General features: G+C 38.7%; 1 protein-coding gene across 1 annotated transcript in view; it reads left to right on the top strand.

Moving 5' to 3' along the window:
* The window catches only part of SUSD5 (sushi domain containing 5), a 38,118-nt gene extending 16,148 nt beyond the window's left edge, over positions 1-21,970 (top strand). Inside the window, exons 3-5 of the mRNA XM_041425233.1 lie at positions 3,911-4,029; positions 12,261-12,449; positions 20,691-21,970. Coding sequence (XP_041281167.1) covers positions 3,911-4,029; positions 12,261-12,449; positions 20,691-21,970 — 1,588 coding nt within the window. The remainder of the gene's footprint in view (positions 1-3,910; positions 4,030-12,260; positions 12,450-20,690) is intronic.
* The last annotated feature ends 5,089 nt before the right edge of the window (positions 21,971-27,059 follow it).

Below are 27,059 nucleotides of genomic sequence, written 5' to 3'. Positions count from 1 at the left end.
GCCAGCTTTTTTGCTATTTCCATCTTTGAAAGTGGGGCAAAATATACCAGTTACTCATTCATTACATAATACACCAGAAAAAGATTTAAGCAGCACAAGAGTAAGCAGAAGGCTTCTGGGAAGTCTGGTTCATACCTTACTGTGCCACATATTAGAATTTCTCCGTGTGTGTGCGCATGATATCTGCAACGTCTGAGTCATGGCACAGGAAAACAATGATCAGATTGGCCAAGCTCTGATCTTTTTCCAAGGTGGGTACAGATAAAGGACTGTTAATCGTTCTTAGTTGGATGAATCACGTTGTACAGCTGGAGTTAAGCTCAGGTTCAACACAGTGCAGAAGAAGAGGCATCGTGAAGCAGTTTGTCCTTCCAAGCTGGGTAGCAGTAGACTAAGAAGATTCTCAGTATCTTGTCAAGGAAACAAAGGAGACACCTTTAGGCACCTTCCAACTTTTCATCAGAGAGCAGGGGCTGCTGTCAACACCACTAACCACATCTTTATCTTACTGGATGATATGTGGTACTTTCATGGTCTGTGGTGATAGTGTTTCTGATTAGCGTTATGGGTGATACGCTGTCAGTATGTTTCTTCTGAGCACGTCTGCCTTCATCAGAAATCTCCACAGAAGGAAAAAGAAATCAAATCTGTTTCTTAACTAAAAGGCACAAAATCAAGCATTACACTGCTCTGAGCATCACATGACATTGTATGCTGAGAAATGAGCTTAAGTTCAATTAATGCATGAAATTATCCATAAATAGAATTAAACCTACATGACTGCATTCTTCTGAATGGCTGTGTAGGTGGATGTATCCCTTAAAAAGTACAAAGTTTATGACATTCTCTCAGCCATGATACATGCCCCAGGGCAATAGTTGAAAACAGACAAGAAACAAACTAGGGAGCAACACCTCTCAGCAGGGTGCTGGGAAAATTAGAACTGCTGTACAATTTTTTCATCTCTTATTTCGGCAGCTGTGCTGCTGCTGAAGAAATTTTAAGGTATGATGAATTCTGAATTGGTGGCCATTTTTCAGTCATGAAAATTGTAACAAACTTAAAAGCTTCACACTCAACCTTTTAGAACTGTGACAAAAGTGTACCTGTGTATTTCAGCTCTAACTATAGATTAAAAGCTAGCATTTTAGGATTTAGGGCAACCCTCAAGAACTCAGAAAATAGACTATTAATGTGCATTTTTAGTCATACCTGGAATCCTACTGACTGCAAGGAGCCTATTTCAATGCCATGGGCATTGCAGGTCTGATTGACTTGCTACCGAGAAATGCTGAGCACTCTTGAAGCTCTAGTCATCAGCAGCAATAACAGCTTACTGAAGTTGTTCAAAGTTTGCAGGACTGAGCTTGAGGCAAGAAACTACTGTCAGAGAATAAGAAATGAAAGGCACTAAACAGATATTTTCTTCCTTCAGTTTTTTAGAATCACAGAATCATTAAGGTATGAAAACACATCAGAGATAATCAAGTCCAATCATTGACCCAGCACTGTGTCTTATGTACAAGGCAAGATTTCTTTCATTTCAGAAGAATTGCATTAGGGTGCTTGCAGTTTTAATCAGATAAATTTTAATATGATAAAAATCCAAATTAAAGTCCTAAGTAGCAGATACATGTAAATACATGTAAAAGATCTTAATTTAAAGCTTTTCTTTATGTATAATGTTGAAACTATATGCAAGGTACACCTTTGTAAGTTTGTCACACTGGATAGCACCTGAGACAGGTTCTTAAAATGAATTAGCTAATTGCTAAAATCTATCAACTACAATCTTGTAATTTATTGTACAATATTTGAAAAAAAAAAGGTGAGAAAAACTAGCACTTTAAATATCAGATATTACTCATGAGCCAGGTAGCCTGTTTTGGTGATTACCTCATTGTAACAAGGATGTGGCATCCACAGGTAACTTTGTGGCCTGATGAAGAACTGATAAAGAAATTACGGTGTTTTGGGCAGAAGTAAAATAGATAAACATAGAAACTGGAAGGGTTTGTTTTTTGTTTTTTGGGGGAATTTTTTTTTTGTGTGTTCTTTTGGTTTTGTTTCTTTTTTTGAGAGAGAGAGCCTGAAGACTAAAGTACAAAATTACAGATGATAAGCACATTTTTTGCAGTCATATCATTATCTGTCTACTTAGTGCTGCAAGACACAACTGATCCAGATATCTAAGCAACTGAGTAATTATTGGAAAGATTAAGGTTGATGAGTTAATTTGTGAAGGGAAGCATAAGTGTCTCATTCTCTCAGACCTTGTAAGACCCAGTGGAACAATATGTGAATATTATATACATATAGAAAATTTCTAATTGATATCCTGATCCTCCAGTCATCTGAACTCATTTTGGCAGATCAAGTTGCTTTTGCCTAAGTGCTTAATTACTGACTTAGAGGTCTCAGACTTTAAATACATTAAATTCTGAGAGAACTGGATTTAAAACTTATGGGGACAATATTGTTCTTAAAAAGGGACTTTTTTGAAGGGATTTTTTTTTATCCCCTCAAAAAATCTAGTGGAGCTTTCTTTACAAAGGAAACAAATTTGGTTTTAAATCATAAAGGGGTTTTCAGCAGGGAATGACATCATGTTGTTTTCCAGAGGAGAAGTGTGGCAGGAACCATTCTGGTGCATATGCATGACCACCTCCATACGGCTCGTTTCATGTTGCTTTTGTTTGTTTATATTCAAAGAACATTAAAGTTAAATATGTAACTACTCAAAAGCTAACACATGCCCAAATGAAAATAGTCTGTACAACCATAATTCAGCCTATTTCTATAAATCATTATATAGCATTTAAGTGCACTGGGTTTCCACTGGATCTTTTTCACCATCAATGAATGGGAATTTTATGTAGTTTATTTTGGGGGTTTTTGTATTATTGGATTTTATCTTATTTTATTCCTCAGATTTAGTAGAGGACTGAGGGCACATTAGTTCAACCATTGCACAATACAAAATGATACATTTCCTGCACTGGAAGGATTTCCTGCAGTGTGGAAAGTGTTTTTATCTTCCTTTCACTAGAATAGTGAACCGTGTAACACTTGCTGTCCACAAAAGTATAAACCCACATCATTAATATCTAGCTGCAAAAATTTGCTCTGAAGTGACTTTCCCAGCCTTTGTAACCTTCAATTGAACAGTAAAACCAATGTTTTCTACAACAAACTCTCTTCCATTTGCTAGTTTTAAGCAGCCAGTACAGCTGAGAGAAGAGATAATTCGTAAACTCTTCATCATCACCATCTACAAAATTGTAAAACCCAATACAGATCTAACGCATTTGTTAAGTCTAGCAGGTCAACAGGACGGATTAGGTACTGCTGAGTACCAAACCAGAAGAAATGGAGTTTACTCAAAAGTGTGAAATTGCTATTAAAAAAAAAAAAAAGGAAAAGCTGTTTTTCTTCCAAGAACCCAAGCTGAATTTTCTAAGTTTGCCCGTGGTAGCTTTTGAGCAGTTAAATATATAGCCTTAATGGCTCTTTAATGTAAATACTAATTATTTATAAAATTTCAGATCAAGTCTTGAGTTTCGTATTCATTTCTATCCAGGTGCCATTTGCTGAACTGTGAGAGCAAAATATTGACTTAATTACTCTGGGTATAGGTCTGATATATAGAGGTATTACAGAACATAATAAGATAAATATCCTTTATTGCTCCCTATGCCTTGAACTGATCTACAGCAACATTTTTCTAATTACTTCCATTTCTCCCTTGGCTTTTCTGCATAGATCTTCCTACATTACTACTTTACATGCCAATGCTGAAACAGCTAAGGCTAAAGTCTGACTACTCTGATAAAAAAATCTCCAAATTTCACCTGCATGTACAACTCCAGAAGATTTCTGATTATTGTTTTCTTCTTCTTCTTTATTTTAGGACAATTATATGCAGAAAGACGGGCAGCAAACAGCAGAGCGTGAAAGCCATTGATGTTAAAATTGAAACCGATCCCTTTGTGAATGACCAATATGATGCTTTTTGTGTAAAGGATGAAGGTCAGCACTGATATACTTCTGAAATAACACAGAGTCATCACTGTCTTGCAACATTAAAAGTTTTGCCTTCAATTTTTCTGCTGCTGAGAGAGAAAGGGGGAATGTCAAAGGATAAATCTTTGTAGTAATCGCCCACTACAAGAGCCAACTGCTGCACAGACATTGGTTGCAGCAAATAAATTGTATTGTCTTTTGTCTTTGCTGCAGTTTAGTGAGTTCAAACAGCACTACTGATCTGACAGAACCCATTTTGGTGCTCACAGAACATACTTTATGGAAAGGAATATATCTGGCACCAATCTAATGGAGATGGCTGAAGCATGTCCCTTACTCAGCACTGTAGCTGACTGTAACTCAGCAAGCTGGTTTCCAGCTGCAACACAACACCCTGTTGTACACCTGTCAGTATGCAACATTCGTATGCAAATAACTTCATTGCCTCCATTTTAGTTTAAATTTTATTTGGTTTTCGTGATTTTTTTTTAACAAGTTAGACAAGGCTGCTAGGGATGCTGATATATCCCAGATGGTTCTGAAAACCAAATTATTTCCAATGTAGATTAGTTCTTAAATTTTTCAATATTTAAGTTCCAGAACCCACAAACAAAGATGAATTCTGGAGGCAAAAAGTAAATTGTTACTGATAGGCAGGATTGTGTAAAGAAATTTGGGAACGCCTGGAACAGATTGTTGATATCCACAGTGAGTTTTTGTATCTGATTTCCAAGAAAAGTGAGGGTAAGCTGATGGCATTCACTGAGAAACAGTAAGTTCACAGCAGTGAACAGCAGGAGTGGGGTTGAAGACATGGTTGAAGTGAAATGTTGCAGAGGTGATGCATTTTGATTTGATGTATACCAAATTGTTCTTTTTAGAAAGAATGATTTTAGCAGAGTTTGACCATCCTCTCAAGTAACCCTTGTCATATCAACTCCAGGCTCCGTGCTGCTGTGAGCGATGCCAACTCTGTCACCCAGTTGCTAATGTGGTCACACAAGCACCTTTGTGCTTTCTCCATGCTGCTCCTCACACATAGGACCAGTTCCCTGTAAACATCTGCAAAACTCTCTCATTGTCTTCCTTCAAATCTCTTTTGTCATCATCCCCCCGCCTCGAGAAAAACCTTGCAGTGGGTTGGGACAGCTGTGAGATGCTGAAATCATTGCTCTGGCCACTATTGTTCCATTGTGCCCTTGTGCTCCCCTGTGTGTCCCCACCTTCTCTCCACTCGAGATGCTGCATCTTGGAAAAGGAGTTGTGTTTACCTTTTGGGTTTGGCTACTGCTCACGGTAAAGGGGCAGGCAAGAATGCAATCAGACAAGGCTATGCTGGAAAAGAGTACTACATGGGACTCAGAAACTGCATGCTTTAAACTCTGGGGAATTCAGATCTTTTGTAAAGAAGGCACAAATTATGAAGAATTTGTTTTATACAAGGCAGGGAATTTTCTGATGACAGAAAGAGATAATCATCCCAATGCTCTCAAGTAGCCCTTACACACAGAAACATTTCCGGATGACTCTAATGTTCCCTGGGAAAAAAATTGGGATGCAGAGCTGATGTTTGAACAGAAAGACATAAGTGAATTTGTGTGGCAGAGCCTGGTTTTTAGCTGGTATGAGAAGAGCAAAGTCCGAAAAGGAAACGGCCTTAACATTACAACAGTAACACACAATCCAGCCCAGAGCTGTTGACTGATGAAAGAACATCCTCAGGGATGCCACTTCCAGTTTTAGCAAATATCCAGTAAGAAACAGCAAGAGTAAACCCTGCACCACAACCTCACACACAGCATATCTGTTCTGATCTTATGTACATGTGGCTAATAACTACACATCTAAGTTTGGATTAATAAGTTGTTTCTTCTTAAAACCTCATGAATATTTTTTTAGTCTTAGAAAAGTGGACATCACTTTTAATCTATACATTTGCAATTATTATTTAGTAATACTTTATAGTTAAGTGCAAAAGGCAAGTTGTTTTGTCCTGCTGAATGTGATAAATTCCAGGTTTCTTACACTGAGAACTATATTAATTTATTCCAGCCCTTTCATTTCTTTTATGTCCATCCAGATAATAATGAGCAGACAGCAGCTTTCCTTCTTTGTCAGACTTGGCTGAGAAGAGCCAAAGGCTCAGACAGACTGGTAGGTTGAAAACAGACAGAGGGAACAGTCACATCAACCTCTCCTTCAGAAACCAAGCTGACATTAGTAATTCCTTGCAACTCTACCTTCAGTTCCTAGGACTGTGCAGAATGCATCTCGAAACACCATGAAAGTTCTACTACAAACCAAATTGACTTCTTGTCCCTTGATTTATAACTATTCTTCACTCAATTAACCTTTACCATGCAAATGAGTGGAGTCAAATTCCTTAAGCACACATCTCAGCACGCCACTACACCAGGGCAGAAGTCAGATGCTAGCAAGAGCTCTGGGTGTGCTTACAGCATCAGGCTTTCACAAACAGAAGTCCTGAAGAGAGAGACAGTTTTTTGGTTTGTTTCTGAAATTAATTTTGATCTGTACACGCAGAAGAATCACAGCAATTGTTGAGAGTTGTCTTTTATGGGGAATTGATTCTAAGGGTTCTGTTTGACAAGGAATGATGTAGCTGTAATGTTTTATGAATGCTCTGAGTATAGCTGCAGTTTTCACAGTATAGAGAAATGTGTCTTCTCAGCTTCTCATAAACACATGTTTTATGCAGCCATTAAAGTCAGCAAGACAACTCTGTACCAGCTCAGGATCTGCTGAGTTCAGAACACTTCCCTTTTAGGCCCTCAGTGCCAAAAATATCTAAAAGTACATTAGATTCTGCCAGTTCTGAAAATGCAGTATCACACATAAGTTAGGTCTGGCACACAGAGTGTGTATCTCTATCAGAGTTCATAAGAAAATACCTTAAAAGTATAAAGTAGGTAAAGCAAGAAAACCAGAAAGCTGGAATTTTTCCTGCCTTATTTTTTTGTAATAGCCCATACTATTCAATTCCATATATATATGTATATATATATATATATATATATATATAATCCTCTTGATTTTCTTTCTTATTTTTTATTGCAGCAAAGGAAAGATCTCTTTGTTAATAACCCCCAGGTTTGACTGGTTCTTTCTTTCAGTGACCCACTGTTATTTACAGGCAACAAATAAGATCTGTTCCATAAGGCTTTGATTTGCTGCCACCACAGGAAAACTAAACAGGCAGCAACTTGTAGTAGAGTACAGCATAAATGCAAATCAAACTTTTTTAAACATGACTGCTGGCTCCATATATCCATCAAATCTTGATGGCTTATGTACATATTTTAGTTAGCCTTTTTAAGCAATAAGAAAAAAAGAAGTCAGTGTATTCTTTACAGCAAATTTACTGAGTGTGCTTTACAAGAGCAATCAAAATGCAGTTTGCTTTTTGTAATATTTGAACTACTTCTTTGTATTTGTCATGCTTTGTTGTAGATAGAAATTTTTTTAGTGCTACAGCTTTATTTTTCATGGCTTTGCATAGAGCTGACAGTTAATTCCCACTTCTCTGGTGATGTAAATTACACTAATAAAGTCCCACAGGCCTTGTCTGATGTGAGAGGCGTTGGCATCCTAGCATTGCTAGCTTACAGGCAACATTCACATTGGCTATAATTGAGTTTTGGTTCTTCATACTCAGTACTTCTATCCAAACAGAAAAATTCCATCTACTTTAGGGTCTCTGCAATCAAGAAGCAAAATAAACATTCTCACTCATCTCATTCACAGGTCTGGCCATTAAGAGTTGCATTTTCTAATTTCTTAATGACAAGATGACATCCTAAAAATTCCAGTGGCCTCTCTGGAAAAACATCACTGAACTGGATGGTTGGAATAGGAGATATTTTATTTCAAAGTGGATGTCTCATGTCAGCTTTCAGAGTGTGGTGCACAGATAAAGCAGCAATTGTAGATAATCAGATTTCAGTAAATTCAGTAAATTCAGGTGGTGTGGAAGCTGAAGTCTGCATTTCCTTCATGTTGATTTTTTGCATTGGTCTTAGGCTATCCTTTCTGTAGACAGTGTTTTATCAAGACATCTCAAAAAAAATCTTTACAGACTAGTGGGATGCTTATAGTTCAAATAAAGGAGATGCTTCTGGTGTAATCTGGACTGGGGACGAGAATTGCTGTGTTCTTAAAGTGACATGTGCCAACTCTTTGCAGAAATCACCTGTCACAAAATCCTTTCCACATGTGTTCTGTGGTTAAAGTTACTATTCTGAGGAGATATTTTTCCTAAAAGCCAATCAGGACTGAATGTGCTAACTCAATTAACAGGAGATCTCTTTAGTCCCATGTAAAAAATAGTTACTGAGTCTCTAAGATGTCTGTAACCACAGCTGTCACTAGCCCTAACATATCTGTGCTCAACACCCATATATATATTTGCTGTGCCACTTATTCCCATGCATTTACCAGATGTTGACTCTGTTCTGATTTCTGCAAGTGCATATTGAGATCTTTCTTGACTGTAGTGGTGACTTTCACTCCAGGACACAATCTGTGCCAAATTACTGCTGACATGAGGATGTCCTGTGAACTTTAACAAATTTCCTTATATCTATGCTATGCTGACTTGATCTGAAACTCAATCCACCCTCTCTTACTGGAGGTCAGTTATCAACATATGGAGGCCTGTTATGTGTTTGACCTCAGTGCCAACATGTAGAAAATACTGGAAGGGTCATGATGTCCAGAAACCAATTCCAAGTGTTCAGGTTTAAGATATGATCTTGGACATAAGCAGGCAGAACATGGGACCTGCTTGATGTTCTGCTGGATGGCTCTTCAGTATCAAGAAGATCCAGCTTTTTTACTGGGAACCATGAGTTGGGCTAATTTTTCAGCCAGAAGCAAGAAAATATGCAGGTTTATGGGAGGATAGATGAGGGAAAAATCAGTGCTCCAGATGGATGGAGAAGCCCAGCCCTCATCTACCCAAGAGCACCACTGCAGGCAGCCCCTGTGGTCACCTTAACAAAGAGCACTACTGTTCCTCCACATGACAAGCTGCTGCCAACACACCCTCTGTCACGCTCCATGGCCCAGATCTGCCTCCTCTCTTCCAGCAAGAAAATGGCCTGAATGCCAGCACTGAGCACAGACTGTTGTTCCAAATAAGCCCATGCTCCTCCAGCTCCTGGTACAAAGGCTGCACACAAAAACATGAAGCCTGTCCCCAGAAGTGGCTCAGTTTGATGAGTTGCTGTGCCAGTGTCACTTCTGTACATGTGCCAGAAAGAGCAGGTTTGGCAAAAGGGTGAGCAGGAATTGTCATAGCAACTGAGACTGCAGCAGGACGAGGAGGCATAAGATGCTGTAACCTGGAAAATTCCCGTACATTTGTTGCAGGAGAGGACATCAACAAAATGGATATAGGAACTGGAGTTTGTCTTTGCAGTGTATCAGCTTTCACTTACGCTTGTCCATGCTGTCACTCAGTATGACAGTATCCATGCTGTCATTCTGCAACAAAGGCATGACCTTACAAAGTCTCATGTGAGAGGGTCAAGAGTTCCCCATACAGTGTCAGTCAATGTACATCTTTAAAATCTCTGCTTTTCTTTTTGCTCATGCATCAGCCAGATCTCTCTTTCAGGGGTTCATAATTCTGTTACCAAGTCTGTTGTCAAATTTTACTGTAAAGATCCCTTCAGTTTTCTTCTTTCCTGGAAGGTTATAATGTGCTTTCTGAATGCGTTTGCCATAGTCAACTAATGTGTTGCTCTTCTGCTTCTTCTGGCAACAGGATTAAGAAGCAAGGCTTTGTAGATAAGAATACTCTCTGATGTATAATTGTTCCATACAGCCTTGGGATCAATACTTCCCACAGAACAGATACACAGCTCCCATTTGTATGGATGGAAGTAGCTACATAAATAAAGTACAAGAAATGCAAGGCTCTGTAGCCTTCCTATGAGGCGATAAAATATTTTTTTTTACCTTTCATCCACATCAATCTCCATTTATCCGGCCAGTTCACAGGAAAAGCGTTAGCTGCTAACTGCTCCTCACTTCCTCGGATGTCAAACCTCCATAAGATTCTATATAAACTGAGCTTTGTGTAGCCTCAAAAGCTTGTTTTTTCTGTCAGTGTGTGTGTGCATAACTCCCACTAACTTCTGAAGGTGTTAGACAGTATATATATATATATATATATATATCTGTGTGTGTACAGTACAGAGAACAGGCTTCAAAGTTTGACTTCAGTAGCATGTCCCTTACATTAGTGGCAGATATTTTTCAGCATACCCGGTTGAGAAGTGGTTAGTCAGGTCTATCAGACGATTTCCAAAAGCCTGATCCAAAGGAACTTTCACAGAGTGTGGATGTTTATCATAGGATTTTCATTTCACTACAAGGTAAATGACTGGCAAAATAAATACATCATATTTCTAAATAAGCATGTGTTTACCTATGCCTGGGTCAGAAGTGGGTAGATGATGGGAAAAGCTGCAGCCTGAGACTCACAAGTGTTTTGCAGAATGTCCCTGGGCAAAAGCAGGAAAGCCTGAGTTTTTGCAGAGGTGAGAGTGAAAAGGCTTTTCTGTCAAGCCTCTTGCCCATTGAAAAACCTGGACATGAACTGGTGTTAATGAAACTGTTGCTTGCAAGACCTTGTGGTGATGATGACCTACAAGTAGACTCTAGCAAAATAGCAAGGGTGCTCTTTGAAGATGTTTCTCCTTCTGCATGCCTAGAAACATAGTCTTGGAGTCTTTTCAGCTTCCAAACAAGTCTTTTCAAGAGACATCATCTTTGCTTTACCAGCTAAGCAATCAAGTTTTTGTACCAAAGCTAATTATTTCAACAGGAGAGATCCATACTAGAACATAGACCTAGCCCCGTGTTTCCCTTATCCAGTACAATTACCAGAACTCGTGAGCCTTTTAATTTTGGTTGTTCTCTATCTGGACAAAAGAAGGTTTTGGATCTTCAGTTACTTTGGCAAGAGAAACAGCTGTTTTTTTCTAACACAGTCAATAAGGGTTCTAGAACCACTGGAAAAAATTCACAGATTTGAGAAAGAGTATAGAAGTGATAATTTGTACCAACACTGCATTCTTTGCCCTTGGGTTTCTTGGTAAAATCCATCTTCCATTCTATTTTTTTTATTTGTTTTGTTTTTCTGTAACCAAGAGACACCTATTTCAAAAAGGACTGTAAAACACATAGAGGAAAAGGGACACAGCAAACCTTGTGAAGAGCTCTTTTCAGAGAGGAAAGTGTTTGAGGAAAGAGAATCCACAATGCTCAAAAGTTCTCTAGAAAATATTGATCTACCTTGTTAACAATGGCTAAGATCATTCAAATCTGAAAAAGAGAGTTAAAATTCAGTTTACACTGGTGGTGGCAGCTGGCAGCTGGCAGCCTTCCTCCTCTCCACACTTCTTTAATGCAACAAAAAACAGTTTTGATCTCGTTCATAATAACTTTTCTTCCTGGTTTCTAATGCTGTCAGCAAAAATACTATCAGACATCTTTTTGAGTTTTATATCCTGCTGCAAATTTAGCTCTTCAGATTCTTGTAGACAGCAGAGATATGTTACCCCAGGTATTTTTAAGCTGATGAGCCCAAGTCACCATTTATTTTAGGGTGTCTTTACCCTGAAAACAGAGATTTGAATATCTGGGGACACGCCTGATTTGAGAAAGATTAGAAGATTAGAGATAGTCTGAAAATTGACTGGTGTTCACCTGGACCTCTTCTTTCTGTGTGTGTGGACTGGGCCATTGCTCAGCCTCTGCTGGCTCCCTACAGTGTAGAAGAGATCAAAGTGCCAGTCTTAAAAAATTCCACAAGCATTTCTGGAGTTAAGAAAAATGACTGTGTCCAAGTTGTTGGATTCCAGCCCCTACCTGCCCAAGCTCTTGTTAGCTTTTGTAGAATCAGGCAGGGAAGACAACTGTGATCTGGCATCCTGCCTTGTTTGAAACAAAGCCCTTCTAGATGCATGACTGTCAGACGTCAATAACATCACTGCAGTGGCATCACAGTTATAGCCCAATTTATACTTTCCAACTGTAATGGGCAATTACAGCTGGAAATAATCGTGAAAGAGCATGAAACAGATGAGATATACAGTTTCTGTGGGCGTGCATAAGTTTATCCTCAGGAAAACTCCTAGCACTGCTCTTAGCATTGTACTAAAACACTATTGTGAAGTCTTACAATGTCATCTCTTTTTTCCTCCCAGACAAGCCCTGTGGGGACCCGCCGTCCTTCCCCCACACCATCCTGCACGGCCACACTGGCTTTGAAATGGGGGACGAGCTGCTGTACGTCTGTGCCCCGGGCTACGTCATGGGCAACAAGGAGACGGCGTTCACGCTGCTCTGCGACAGCTGCGGGGAGTGGTACGGCCAGGTCCAGGCCTGTGTCAAAGGTCAGCTCAGACAAAAAAACTCTATGATTTTTTAAAATTTGCCCCAATAAATAGCCAAACAATTTTTATCTTGCACCATGCCTTCAGGATTTTTGTCTGCAAACACAAGAGCAGTTGACCAGATTTTTACTCCATTAAAAAAATGGAGTGGATTTTCTTACTTTCTTGACTTGACTCAAGAAAAGATTTTTCAAAAAAAAAAAAAAACCCAAACCACAAAACCCCCAAGCAAATTGTAAAATGACATTTCCTTAATTTAAACCCTCAATAAAAACCACCTTTATGTGTTAGTTAAATTCTACAGCAGTCTTTTAACTTTCCTCTTGTTTAAACATAGGCTAAACAGTACCATGAGTTCAGATGTGGATGCAACCTGAATTCTGCTTTCTCATGTTACTTTGCTCAGTGCATAAACCCACCATTTTCCCCAGTATTTAAGAATGGTAATCAGAAAACTTTAGTATTTTTTTCAAGAAGGCATGTTTAAAGTAGGGTTTCTGGTAAAACAGATAAATTTTAAGCAAAGGAATGAGCAGCTGTTGGGTATCTGAGCTATCTGTATGGGCTGGAGTTAGTATATCCATTTCAGAACCTATATATTCCTTAATGTCTGGAGGCTTGCAAGGAGTTTATTTTTGTGAATATACCATCAGGCAGTGGATAATAATGAGAAAAGGTCAAACTTGTTCTTAGCAGAAATAGGTCATGTCTGTGCGCCAGGGAACCAGATTCTCAAACCCATCCAACTGGTATAGATACACAAAAAACCAAAGAATGAAAGCACCAGCATTTTTCTGAACTCCTTCAGCTTCTAAAACTGTTTTACAAACAGCAGTTCAGATGATTATGCAAAACAGAGTAGAGCATAGAGGAACAACGTGGAGGGAAAAAGGAGAAAAACAAGTATCTGCATCGGATCATAGAACAGTTTGGGTTGGAAAGAACTTTTAAGGTCATCTTATCCAACCCCCCTACAATAAGCAGGGACATCTTCAAATTACCCAATGGGACTGAACCTCCTATAATCTGCACCAAATTGATAATTCTTTTTCCTTTACTGAGGTTAGTGGAAATGCTGTCTTCATCACACACAGACATAAGGCTGTATTCCACCAAAATAAGGTAGGGAAAGAATCAGGCCATTTAAGTTGTCTGTGTTTCACTGTTTTCTCTGGATAAATAGTCTATTTCTCCTGTTTTGCCCAAGCCTTTCACACAGTTGCAGGGGAGAGGAAAATATTTTTTAAAAAAATAGGAAAACATGGCTGTAAAATCACAAACATCAACACTGAAACTTGGCAGCAGATGTGATATTGTGGATTATAATTTTTTAAATTATTTAAATGTTGACTTCATGCTGGGTGGCTTCCTCTGATTACTGTTTTTCAAATGCTTTAAGGACATGGGACAGAAAACACAATAATTGTTCAAGTAATAATTATCTATTTAATCCTCCTGATCATAATTCTTTAAGAAAGAAGACTTTACAGAATGATTAAAATATGTGATACTAGGTTTCACTATTTTTTAAAAAGTAAGAATCCAGTGAAAAAGAAAAACAAAAAAATATAATTTAGTTAAAAGGAACATGATTTAGAGTTGACTGATATTTTGAGGTCATAGGAGAGAGGAGAACAATTATTAAGTACTCCAGAAGTCAGCACACAGACTGATTTTTAAGTGCTTTGAGGCAAGAGAGCACCTTCCCTATCATGAAGGTTAATGACGGGACTTAATGATGGGAGAATTTATATTCCAGTTGGCAGACTGGAGCACTTCTGTCCAAACTGGCTGACATCAATGGAAAGATGTTTGTGCAGCCACTTCAGTGAACATTTAAGCGCTATGTTTAGAGCCTGGTAAGATGATACAGTGCCCTTGCTCTGCATGTGCGCTGGGTGAGCAACTGGGAAATGTAAAATGGTCCCGATGCTCTTACTCCAACAAAAGGGGGCCACAGGGACAAAACCCTGGTCAGAGCATTGAGAGCTACAAGGCCTGTTCCTACACCTTGCAGTGTCTCTGAGCCTAGGGACAAGTCACTGCACTGCTCTTTGCTGCTTACTCCACCTCCTCTGTGGAAGAGTGATGACATTTATCCAATTTCATAAAGCTTGCTGGGATTTGTGGATGTTGCACCTTGAGTACCATTGTTCTACTTGGTAATTGTCCCATTATAATACCCAGCTGTCCAGGCAGAATATCAGACTGAAAGCAATAATTGCATGTTTTTCTTGTTTGTGGAAAAGCATCAGACTGGCTTTACATTCCCAGTTGCTCACGCAGAGCAAATATGGAGTCACAGAACTATCATCATAGAAGTATCTAAATATAGCAGTTAAATGTTCTTTGAAGTCTCTTTGTGATCTTTCCTCTCTGTTTTGATCCAGTAAGAAGAGATACAGTGCATTCTGGCACCTGGAATATAAGTGCACTTGGGATATAAATGTACAGCCATACAGTCAGTAGATTTGAAAATTAAAATTTAAAAAATACTTATATAATCAAATAGGCACATAATGCAAAATACATGGCAAAACCTGGCTATGGGCATAACTGAACAAAATAATTTTGGACTTATATTAAGTGGATTTCAGATGCAGTAAAGTAAGATGGAAATTCAAGTGGATTCTGGATACAGTAAAGTATGATGGAAATTAGGAAAGCAGTACATTACAAATGGCTGCAATGTACATTGTGCACACCAGGTAATAGACAGTAATTTTTAATTAATATGCTTTTAAAGAAAAAAACGTGACTCTGTTTCCTGTAATTCCTTGTCATGAAAAGGCATTGTGTTCTAGTTGAAAGCACAGGGATATTTAGCCCAACAAAGCAACCTTAAGGAGAGAACAGGGAAATACATGGATTTTGCCATTTATTTTTTTTTTATTTCTGTGGAGAGAGTGCATTTGCTTCACAAAATATATCCAGAAAGACATTGTAGTAAGGTCTGAAAGCAGATGCATATGTTCCATGCTGTGGCTGTCCTGTAAGCACAGAGACTAAACTGACAATTACTAAATGACATTTGGGGTTTTTTTCCCAAAATAAACCATGATCTCAATATTAGAAGCATCAATACCAACACTTCCGTGGCAGGGGTCAGGGCTGGCCTGCATTAGGCTGCATTCTCTAGGGTTTGCTCCCTCAAAGAGAGGGCAGATGAGATAGCTGGGAAATCATGTTCCATCTCTGCCCTAAAACTGGCTCAGAAAAATGTCATGTATCTATCTTTTCCCCGGATTATTTGGGTTTTTCCAGCTATATGCTTGTGGCAGTAGAGTCCATATCTTCTACACATCTAAGGAATCTTTCCAATGACAACACCTGGATGTGTTCCAAGGTGAGGACCACCCTTCATATGTCAGTGTAAGGAGGACTTGGCTGACTTTGACCTCTTAATCTGCAGCTACCAGGCTTGTTGCCTGGCTCAACAATTCTCATTACTTCAAACATTACTACTGAAGTTTTCAAGAATTATATTGGTTCACATTCATGTGTGCACATTCTGTAAGCACAATTAGTTAGCACCATTTCTTTTTAGTTTTTTATTTTTAATGTGGGGAATCAAACAAAATGTCTCTGGCTTTTGATCTGATTTGAGAATGCTTTTTTTTTTTTTTTTTTTTGTTCATTCTGTGTGTGCAAAGGGAGAGTTGACAGACAAATATAATCAGCAACAAATATAATCAGCAGTAAATATGTCCGTGGTCAATTGTTATGACAAATTTTGGTTCCCTTTTCAGGCCTGTCACTGAGGGGTTGTATTAGATTAATGTAAAGTATTGATCTGGCATGAATGGATTCTGCCAAATGGAATAAGTTGAAAAATTTTGATGGGTTATTTATTCATATTAGCAGGCTTCCTGCTGGAATAAAAAAATATCTTCTTTCTTATAGCTATTGTAAAAGACAAAAGGCACAATTTCTGTCTAGCATACTGTGGTCGGCTACGGAGAAATTTGTGTGCCTGATCCAAACTAAATGGATAATTCTTTGAGATGCTGTAGTTCACAAATATGACTTAAGCAAATCAGCCAACATGCTCTTTTCTTTCCCATCCTTAAAGACAGATGTTGTCTTGTTAATGTTTGCTGTAGCTACTTTGAGAATCTAAGGCTAAAGATGTTTTTATACAGTACAAATATTTATAATGATGGTCTATATAGAATCAGGTTTCAATTTCCTGTACTCCAAAAATACACCCATAAAATATGCACTGTGTTTTATGGTTGCCCAAAATAGCAGCACTCAAAATAGAGCTTGGATGCCAATATGCTATCTAGAAGAAAAATTAAACTGATCCTAGAGTATGGAAGACCAGGCTCTTTGTTTTTGCCTGTCTCTATGTTTGGTTACTGTTTTACATTAGGAACAAAAACTGAAGGAGATGAAAGTTCTATAGGACTGGAGGCTTCCTAAGAAGGATTAATTCATAATTAAAAGGATTTTACCTTTTAACTGAGCTTCACATCTTTGGTAGTGTATCATTTCAGTATCTCTTGCTGTAATGTGTTCATTTCAGACTCAGTAATCCCTCAGACAGTGAATTAAAACTCACTGATCCTTGAGTCTGCCAGAAGATGTAACAATGACCAAATATAGAAAGATCTTGATCTTGGATAAATTAATTTCAGGGCTGGCTCTTTGTAAAACCAGACCTGCTTAGGTACAAAGAAAGATGCAATCACTTTAAAATCAATTGCTAGCAGTTTTAAAAATATGTATAAATAATGGTTACAACTTCTTGGATAAGAGGTGGAGCTGAATCTAGTTTGGTTGTTGCTCTTCAGTACCAACACTAAAATTCAGGGAACTGGAAATTTCAGGAAAGTGCTGAGGAGGTGAGCAAAAAGAAGTGCAGGAATTGTGCAATCTAACCCCAGAAAATCATGGTGGACTTAAAAGATTTTCACGGTAACACAGAGTCACCAAATACTGAGTCCAAGTCCCATTTGAAGGTCTGAGGCCCAGAAAGAAGGAATAGAGTATTATTACTGGGTAAGTCAATCCAGGATCGTATAAATCAAAGCTCCAGAGTAAGGGCGTCTGTATTTCCTTTGATGGTTAGAGAGCTCAATAGTTGCTTTCATTTTGGCATCCCATAAGCTAACATTAGTTATGTTGTAGTCTCTGCTATAAACTCTACAAATAGGGGAGATTGAATATGAAAAGATCTTCGAGCAGCTTTACAACTTGGGCCACAATCTGATTGTGAGAGGGAACAAGACTCCCTTATGTGGTGACGAGCAGTGCCTAATGAGGTCCAATCTCAGGATCTCTTTAGACTACAATGGGCTTTTTCTTCCCCCAGTTCTGCATTAAGAAAACACCAATTCATTTCTCTACAGGCAGGATCATGCCCAAAAGCAGCATGTTTGATGGAGACTCGATTGATGGCTCAACAGACCTTTAATATGTTCTGATAGACTGGGGGCTTGCATTTTCTTGCTTTTTCCTGATGTGCCTCCATAGGACCTTCTCCTAGAGGGCTGAAACCACATGGCATGAGAAATACTGAAGGGAAAGATCTTCAAAATCTCTAAAAAGCTTGTTACTACAGTTGTTAAGCATTCACCAATGATCCACTCACACATAAGGTACTAGTCCATGAGATGAATACTAGCTGCCCATTTATACTGCTAACTAAAAAATAGGTCTGGGGGAAACAACACAAGCATGTGGAAGTAATTTTTGTTTGCAGATGTGTGTGCCTGCTCACCATAACATAAAAATTACTGTTTGAACCTCAGCTGTATCACCGTAGTGTGGAAAGTGAATGAGTGGCAAAAATAGAGGTTACAAGAGACACAGAGGTGAAGACAGACTGTTGTGATGATTCAATTAAAAAAATAGAACCATGATCATAATGGTTGGTAAACAGTAACTTCTCACATTGTGATGTTCCATTCATGTACATGCCACAGACACCTATGGGCTCTCCTCAGACATGTTGAACTTTAGTGAAGCAGGCATGCCAGATATAAGTTTCTGGCAGGAGTCTGGATGATCAGAGGATAAAATAGTTTGAGGCATCATTTTCATGCAAAGAGAGTGCCAGACAGGCAGAAAAATTCTAAAGTGAAAGCAAAAGAAAGGACAAAGCGAGGCTAATGACTGACAGTTAGTAGAAGTGCTGCGTTGTGATGGAGAGTGCCATGCAGAACTTCATGAATATGTTGCTAAAGTGCCTTGGAATTCAGAGTTATCCTCCATACATTTGCAAAAGTCTGAAATACTGTTGGAAATAGTATTAGAAAAGTGAGAGTCCTCCCAGGAAGATTTCCACTCTAAGAGTTTTATTCCCCTGACTGTTAAATCATCCTCGAACGAGGCAGAAGTTTTTTCTTGCTTTGGAGAGCATGGGGATAATCTAGAGGATTACACAAGCAGATGACAACACTGGGACCACAAAGAAGAGAGGTCTGTTATTGGCACTTCCTGTGAGAGGATGGGACCTGCTAAGAACATCCAGCTTTCCAGCATGATAGCTTTCACAGAGGCATTAACTCTCTGCAGGCTATTTGGGACACACATTTGGGTTTCCTTAGCATAACTGCTTTGGTTTCTGGTAGACCCAGATGCTGTTCCAAGGAAAATACCTTTTGCTAATGCTCATTCTGTTTTGGCACCTGGCTTCAGCTGTTCTGGCAAAAAGTGAGCTGGTGTGAGCTGTATCACTGCTAAGTGGTTTTGGTCAGACTGGTTTGACAATATTTCTAATCTTTCTTAAGAGTAGACCAAATATGGCTCTGCCAGAAGTCTGGGAAGCAGTCTCCAAGGAGAATGTGACTCAAGCGGAAATTGAGGTGGGCCCCAGATGAAAATGTAATTCAAAATTGGTTGACTGTAAAAAGGCAAAAAAGATAAGGGTTTACAAATGCAGTGATCTGTAAAACAGGTTATCTTATTAATTTCTTGTTTCCCATGTCATGCCAGGTCTATTGCTTCACTGTCTTCATAAAAGACTAAACACCCTCTTAAAAAGAAAAATTCTCACCATGATTCAGTTTATTTTCCATATCCCAAGGCACTATTTTTTATGACTTTTAATGCCAGCATAAATCTCAGAAATTACATCAACTTTCTATGGAATAAAACTTGTGTGAACTGAAAATCAACCGCCCTGTCTAGTTTGGAAAATTTTTCACTGAGCTAAGGCTTTAGAATAGTGGAAGAAAGATCAAGTACAATGCACTATTCCATTCAAATTCAAGACCATTTAGCTTTTTGTTTTGAGTCAAGTCTACTTTGCTATCAGTGGTAGGTCTGTTGAGCATTTCTAAATCAAACTCAAGTTTTGTAATGAATCTACCCCTCTGCTGCACTCAGGGTTTTTTACCAATTTTGTTCTGTGTTATTTTTTTTTCTCTTTTCTCCATGGCAATATTTAATTCCTTAAAATTGGAAGCCTGAGAGTTGATTACTGACAGATAAGATTATCATGTTAACTAGGAGTTAGGCTTCAAGTGTTTGAGACAGAGTTTTCTAGCCTTGCAGGGTGCATCTTGCTTTCTTCAGATGAAAACAAGCAGAATGCAGTGTCAGCCTTGGTGGTGGAGTCTGCCTCAGTCAGCTCTGAAGAGCTCTTATGGAATAAGAAATACTGCTCTGGCCCCAGGCATTGTACCACTGTAACACCAAGGTGCTTGAAGAAAAGCAGTATACTGATAAAAACTGATAAGAACGTGCCTTGATATCTTGAGCATAAGGTACTGAACATAATTCTTTAAAATCATCTGGCTCAAAAGGGATGAAGTCGCTCTAAAACGTCTAGTTTTGTCTGGGGTATTTTTTTTAAATTACCAGTTAATAAGTTATTCATTTTTTGCTATATCTTTCTCTCCATGCACATTTCTTGCTTGAATAGGATCAAATTTTTTCCTCAAATCTTGCAAAGAGTCATACTAGGGAAAGAAAAGGTTAGAGAAAACAATAAGCAAAAGAAGTCCTCTAACTGCAGACAGTGAGTTATTTATATTCATTTTTAAATCTGGAAAGGTAAAACACTAGCAGTTAGCATTGACACCTATTGTGATTTAAAAAAAACAAACTTGAAATTGAGTATCAGCTCAAGGACCATGCTCTTTTCAAATAAACAGTTACACAGAATGAAAAATACTGCCTAGAAGACACTTTGTATTGCACCTTTCTTCTTGGATTCTTGTAATAAATTAGCTCAGTGCTTTGACAGAGAATGAAATGTTGGCTTATGCGGGTTTTTTAAAATTTTTCTAGATGAAACCGAGGCACACATTGACTATGAAGATAACTTTCCCGATGACAGATCAATACCTGTTGCCGAGAATGACCATGGCAATGGCAGAGAGGAAATTGAGCAGGAGCAAATACAGCTTTCCTTCAGTAAAACTTCAGAGGAAGGAAGAACTGGAAGTACCAATGGGGTTACTCAGCACACAGACATTTCTGAAAAAGGAAGCAAGGCACCAACTGAGTCCCCCGTGTCTCTCCTCAGCCAAAAAAACTTGTTTTGGTTTCCCTCAGAAACTTTCAGTGAGCCTGAACCAGAGAAAGAGACAGACGATTCCACTAAAGCACAGTTTTCTGAAGGTGATAACCACATTGGTGTGAAGACAGTCTATGAGGAACCTGGTACAAAAATGTTTTATGACAGTGAGGATTTCCCCATTGGACCCATTCTCACAACTAACGATACAAAGACAGCGATGGATGCAGTTGCCATCACTGACGAGTCGTGGTTAGATGGATATCCAGTAACACAAGAGGTGGTAGAGGATGATGAAGAGGGTGATAAAGTTGATGGTTCGATGGGAACAGAAGATGACATCATCCTCACAACTGACCAGCCAAATCACGTGGAGGTAAGAAAACTGGGAAATGGCAGCCCAGCTCCAGAGGAAGGTCAGACACAGATTGTGGCAGCAACAACAGTGGTAGATGATGAAGGGGCTGAAGAGACAGCGGTGCCACTTACATCAGTGAGTGGTCTGGAGAACTTCAGTGTCAGCAGGGGTTATGGTGATGCGGTGTGGGAACATCCAGCTACATCTCTGGAAACTGTGACTCAGGAGCCCACTACAATGATCCTGTTTGACATCAGCAGCTCAAAAACATCCATGTCAGAAACCTCTGTGACCACCAGCCCCTCCGATCACACTCCATACATAGAACCAGGAGACACAACCACCTACCCAGAACAAGTAGCAACCACTGCACCGGCTCCAGAAATCATTACTGACACAGCGTCCCAGGAATTAGCTGAGCAAGAAAATCTCACCCAGGGCCTTGGAGAAAAGCCCGTCCCCACTTCTGAGCCATGTGAAGGAGAGGATTGTCCCAAGTCCAGTAAAGGCGCTATCATAGCAGTAATAGTGATTCTTCTCTGCTTGTTACTGGTTGCAGCTGTTCTGGCAGTGTGGTTTTTCAAAAAAAGGCAGCAGAAGAATTCTGTTTATAAACTAAATGGAAGGTGTCAGCCCAGACATCACTGTTACCACCACTACCACCACCAGCACATCGAAATGCAGAAAGTCTAACCAGGGGCCTTTTGGCAGAGATCAGAAGAAAAAACATACTGATGCTAGAAGAATCACTTGACTCATGGATGCTAAAATCCAGCAGTGCAGAAAGCAGAAGAAAAAAAATGCTAGAAGAACATAGAAGACAGAAAATATTTCATCCTTTTGAAACTGCAGTCTAGCATATTTGACTATTCAGAGCTAAGGAATCTGTACATTTTTATCACAAGGGTCTTTTGGAGACACCAGCAGGACACAGTGTGCTCAGTAGTACATCTTCAATTTGTTCCGCTTTTACATTTTGCTCCTATTAATAATAAATTAATTGATTAATTTCTGTGTTACCTGGTTATAATGTAATGGTAGGGCTGGTCAGGCGTCTTTGGTCTGCTCTCAGTGGAAGAGGAAAAGAAGGAGGGAAGAATGGAAAAAGGATTTTTTTGGAGCAACCACACACTTGGTGTTTGTTCCTTTTTTAAAACCTGGTCAGGATAAATCACCATAACAAATTATTACCTGATGTGTCTTAAAAAGAAAAACTATTTGCTACCAGACTTTAATGGATAATATTGCAATGATTACTAAGGTCATTTTCTTCAATGTTGTGAATTTAACAAGCCACAAATGTCGGATTGTTATGCTACTTTTCTGGAAGGTGTTCTTTTAGCCTTAGTGAAGAAATGCCATTCTTATAACTAATCTTCCTGTAGAAATGATGATGTTTCCCTGGAATTCAGAGAATACTGTAAGTGCCATTCTTCCTTGACCATGAGCAGGAGAGGAGTCAGAGCACCTTTGAATGTAGGTGATATGATGAGTAGCCTCTCATTACAGAGCCAAACACTGATAAAGCACTTTCCAGGGGAACCTTATATAAAATCGGCTGCTTTCTGAACGCAATGTTGACTGACCAAGATACTGAACTTTAATTCACAGCCACTAGTACCTCTGGCAACTGAAGCCATGTGTAATACTTTTGCCATGTGAACTCTGTGGAAGGACTGATTTTTCACCATTCTGCTCTTGCATTGGCTGGAGGGGTGGACACTGGCTCTGGAAGATGGGCAGCCCCTTTGCATACTGCTTATTGTGGCTTGAAAGATAAAGCAGACCTGGGAAGAAATAAGTTGCATCTAGTTGATAAAATGCATTCAGCTTTTAGACTGGGTGTTGGTGTAAAAGCACTGAGGCTTTTCCAACAGCACATTCCGTCTCCAACAGTTCTTAAAATAAACAGGAAGAGAGGGGAACATGTTTTCTAGAATCCCTTAGCATAGTTCACGTGAGTTTAGTATGAGTTCTTCCTTACATTTCTGAATGAACAAGAGGAAGTCTGGCAACTGTGAATAATCTGCAGGTCAGAAAGAAATTCATCTGCCATTCAGCCTTAGTCAAGGAGCAAGAAAAGGTGCCTGGGTGGAGTTCATTCCATGCTCTGGCTTGAATCGCAGTGGTAATCGCCTCTAACTCCATGGAAGGTAGGCTTTATGAAATGGAGTGCAGAACTGGGCCCATCTTACATGCAGCCATCAATCTCAGGGCTGGTAAGCAAAAAAAAAAAAAAAGCATTTTTAGACAATGGCTATGGGCTATCGTGGAGATTTTGACCTCAGAGGGATAAGAGTTAAATCTTGTTGACTGGCAAGAGCCACAGTAAATAAAAATGACAGAAACTGTATCGATTTGTAAATATGTCTCTGACATATGCATGACTTTATGCTTTTAATGCATTCTACACTATGAAATAACTCCAATTTTCTGTTGTAAACTATTTTTTAAAACCAGTTAAAAAAGAAAAACCCAACAATGGATTTCACACCAAGAAACTTTACGGAGACTGTTAACTCAACCAAAACATATCATCTGTAATCCCATGGAAATATGCTGAAAAATAAACACAGGAACATCCATTAAAAATATTGCTTAACTGAAAGGTACAAGTAGGTGTTACAGTTCCATGTAGCATCATTCTAAATGAAAAGCCAATTCTATTTGTCCCAAGAACCAAATGTGTAAAGATGAGACTCATAATTACAAACACAAATTGTACAAGGATCTTGTTTGAGACTTAGAAACATTTGTTATTCATGAACCAGAAGAAAGTGTACATTAACATAATGCTTTGGAGATATTTAAATAAAACTCAAGTTACAAAAACACCAGGAAAGGAAGCATGTGCATGTGTTTTTGTGTAAGTTATCCACTTTGCCCACAAGTTTATGGAGAAAAGATAGGCCTTGTTACTTTCACAATTCTTGTAGAAGACACCTTGTATTAAAAATATTAGCTAAAATGTGTTTAGCTTAGACTGGCAGCCCAGTTCTGCTTTAGAACATTTACCCTCCTTTGCAGCATCATCTGTTTGTATCCACAGTATTCACTTTACCAGGGAGTTTGGGAAAACTAATAAACAGATGGGGATAAACAGCTCTTCAATTATACATTTGACTTAGACTTCCTTCTGCGTGTGAAACTTGGCTAATCACAGATAATGGGAATGGCAAACAATATACACATTATACAATGAATACAAATCTTAACACGATAAGGTCAAAATAGAGTAGGAGATGAATTAATTAGAAATCAAAGCTGAAACTGCCAACTGCATGTTGAAATTAGGAGAGGAAAAAAATGGGGGGAATACCAGAAGTGCTTTTGTGATGATGACATCCAGCCATTGATCTGTTACTCTGTGATAAAAGTTACATAGCATTCTCTTCTAGGGAAACCACATGTTACAACAGGCTGGTCATAATTTTCCCACCGGGGTCAAGACTGGGATATCATCTCCCTTTCCTCTCCTTTCCTTTGTTAACCTATTAACTTGGCCCCCATTTCATACAGACCTTGTGCTACGGTGTCTGGACAGAGACTGTACAAATACGCTTCAGCAGGCTGAAAAGCAACACTGTGGGATGTGACACCACAGTTACTGGCAGTGTTTGCATGTTCAAACCCACACAACCAAAAGGAGATTGCTCCCCTTTGTACAGAAACACTGAGTTTCATGCATTTTAGGTGTTTTCTAAGTTCTCGGGCTGAAATCCCCTCAATTTCTGTCCTTGTCCTAGCAATATATGGTTATTGTGTTGTACTGCCTTATTGCTTATTGTACGTCAAAACCTATTGTGCTGGAGATTTGTTGCCATGGGCATTGGACCCAGCATAGATTGATTATTTTCTTTAATGATTTACCTTTCTTTTACACCAAATAATTTGTAGTGCAAAGATAAAACGTAATACATATCTGTGGAAGATCACAATATGTGATGACCAATTTGAATGACCATCTAAAAATTACCCTTAATAAGAAATTATTACACTATCATTAGACTTGTTAAACTACAGGGTTTCCACCAGCTCAGGATAACACTTAAGTGTTTAATCCTTTTTCAGATAAATGATAGTGAGAATGGGGCAAAGGCAGAAAGCCCCTTTTTTAAAATTTTCCTTTAAAGTTAACAGCTACATAAAAATACTTCTCTGACTCCCACATTTCCACTTGAAAGTAAGCAAGTTCCATTACTTTGCACAAGAATCAGGAAAAAACCACATTTGTTACTTCAGGATGCTGAAAATACCTACTTATGAGATATATCAATGGGAAGAAGTTAAAAATAATCAAAGAAAGCTTAGAAAGATTTTCGACAGGAAAGGTTAGCATTTATAAACTTCAAAATTCAAACTCTCTACAGAATTTCATTTCCATATAACATCAGTACTTTAAGGAGAGAGAAGAGGGGAAGGAGGAGAGATGGATGGCTAAACCACTGAATATTTCCTTGCCAAAAATAAATAAATAAAAATGTGTCTATTTATTTTAATATTTTCTCCTAGTCACTGAAGAGGACTTAAGATACAAACCCCTGATTTGCTGGGGTGTGCAACCCAACTTACTTTGGCTATTTCTTACTTAACTCCTTTATTGTATAGAGCTTAAACTCTCCACACTAGGTCATTCAAGTCTTGAGTCACCAGGAAAAAGAAGTCGCTGTTCAAAGTATGGCAGACGACCAAAAGTTCAGACAGCTGCAATGAAGGATTAGTTGTGGGTTTTTCTCACTGCCTTGCTACAAACTGCATCACAGCTCTATGTTCAAACATTATTAAATGGGAATGTTTTCTCTGGCACTGACTACTCCTCCCCACAGTTTAAGTATTGAATTTTTTTAACTGAAGTAGCTTTGGTTTACAGCTCACATTAGAACTTAAAAACATATTTCCATAGAAGCTGGCATATGCAGGCAACTGTTTATTCTCAGTACCAGCCATAATAAACACTTGTACTTTTATAATCCAACAAATCTTTGTCTAATCACAACTCCGTTTTCAGAGCTGTAAAATTTGCATGCTATTTAAGCCATTTTTCATAAAGACTCTCTTGAAATGGAAAGATTTTCTAAGTGTGCCTCCATTATCAATACAGATCAATAATTCACAATAAAGGATGTGAAGATAAATGGTGGGTATTGATGCTAATGGTTTACTGAGAAAGAACTTTGTAAAGTAGGACATGCTATCAGATTTTCAGGGAGATAGTTTGTTGGGAAAGTATGGAGAAATGACACCTCGTTGGTTGGATGAGCTCTTTGGGTGAATTAAGAACAGCAACTGGCTGACTTTTGGGTTTATATTCTAGCATTCCAAAGCAGTAAAGCTCTGGAAAATGGAGCAATTTGAATTTGCTTTTGGCTCATGCCTTGTCAACAGAAGTAATGAAGGTCTGCTTGCAGGATTGCTACGGCAAATGAAAGGGCCCAGCAGGACATTTGTATTCCCTTTGAATTTGCCAGAACTGATCATTCTAAAAGTATTTGTTTTTCATAGTTGATTTTGTTGGCAATAGGGATTGCCGAGGCACAGAAATGTGGAGCCTGAAATGCTCTTTTATTGGAGCAAAATTAAGCTTTGAGGAGAAAAATCATTACCATCCTTCTTCCTTTTTTTTATGGATGTTGCCATTTGTGAGGATGAATTTGCAAGGAGCCAGTAATAAAAAGAATTGCTATCAGCAAGAGTAGGCATTAATTTGAAAAGGATTATACTCTTAACAGAGTCTGTGAAATGCACTGATTTTCATCCTGTGCATGTCTTCCCTTACCCAAGA

This window comes from Onychostruthus taczanowskii, unplaced genomic scaffold (genome assembly GCF_017590055.1).
Source record: "Onychostruthus taczanowskii isolate IOZ18803 unplaced genomic scaffold, ASM1759005v1 scaffold88, whole genome shotgun sequence".
In the NCBI taxonomy this organism is placed as follows: Eukaryota; Metazoa; Chordata; class Aves; order Passeriformes; family Passeridae; genus Onychostruthus; species Onychostruthus taczanowskii.
The sequence above is the reverse complement of the archived record's forward strand: the minus strand, read 5'-3'. Positions and strand labels throughout refer to the sequence as shown.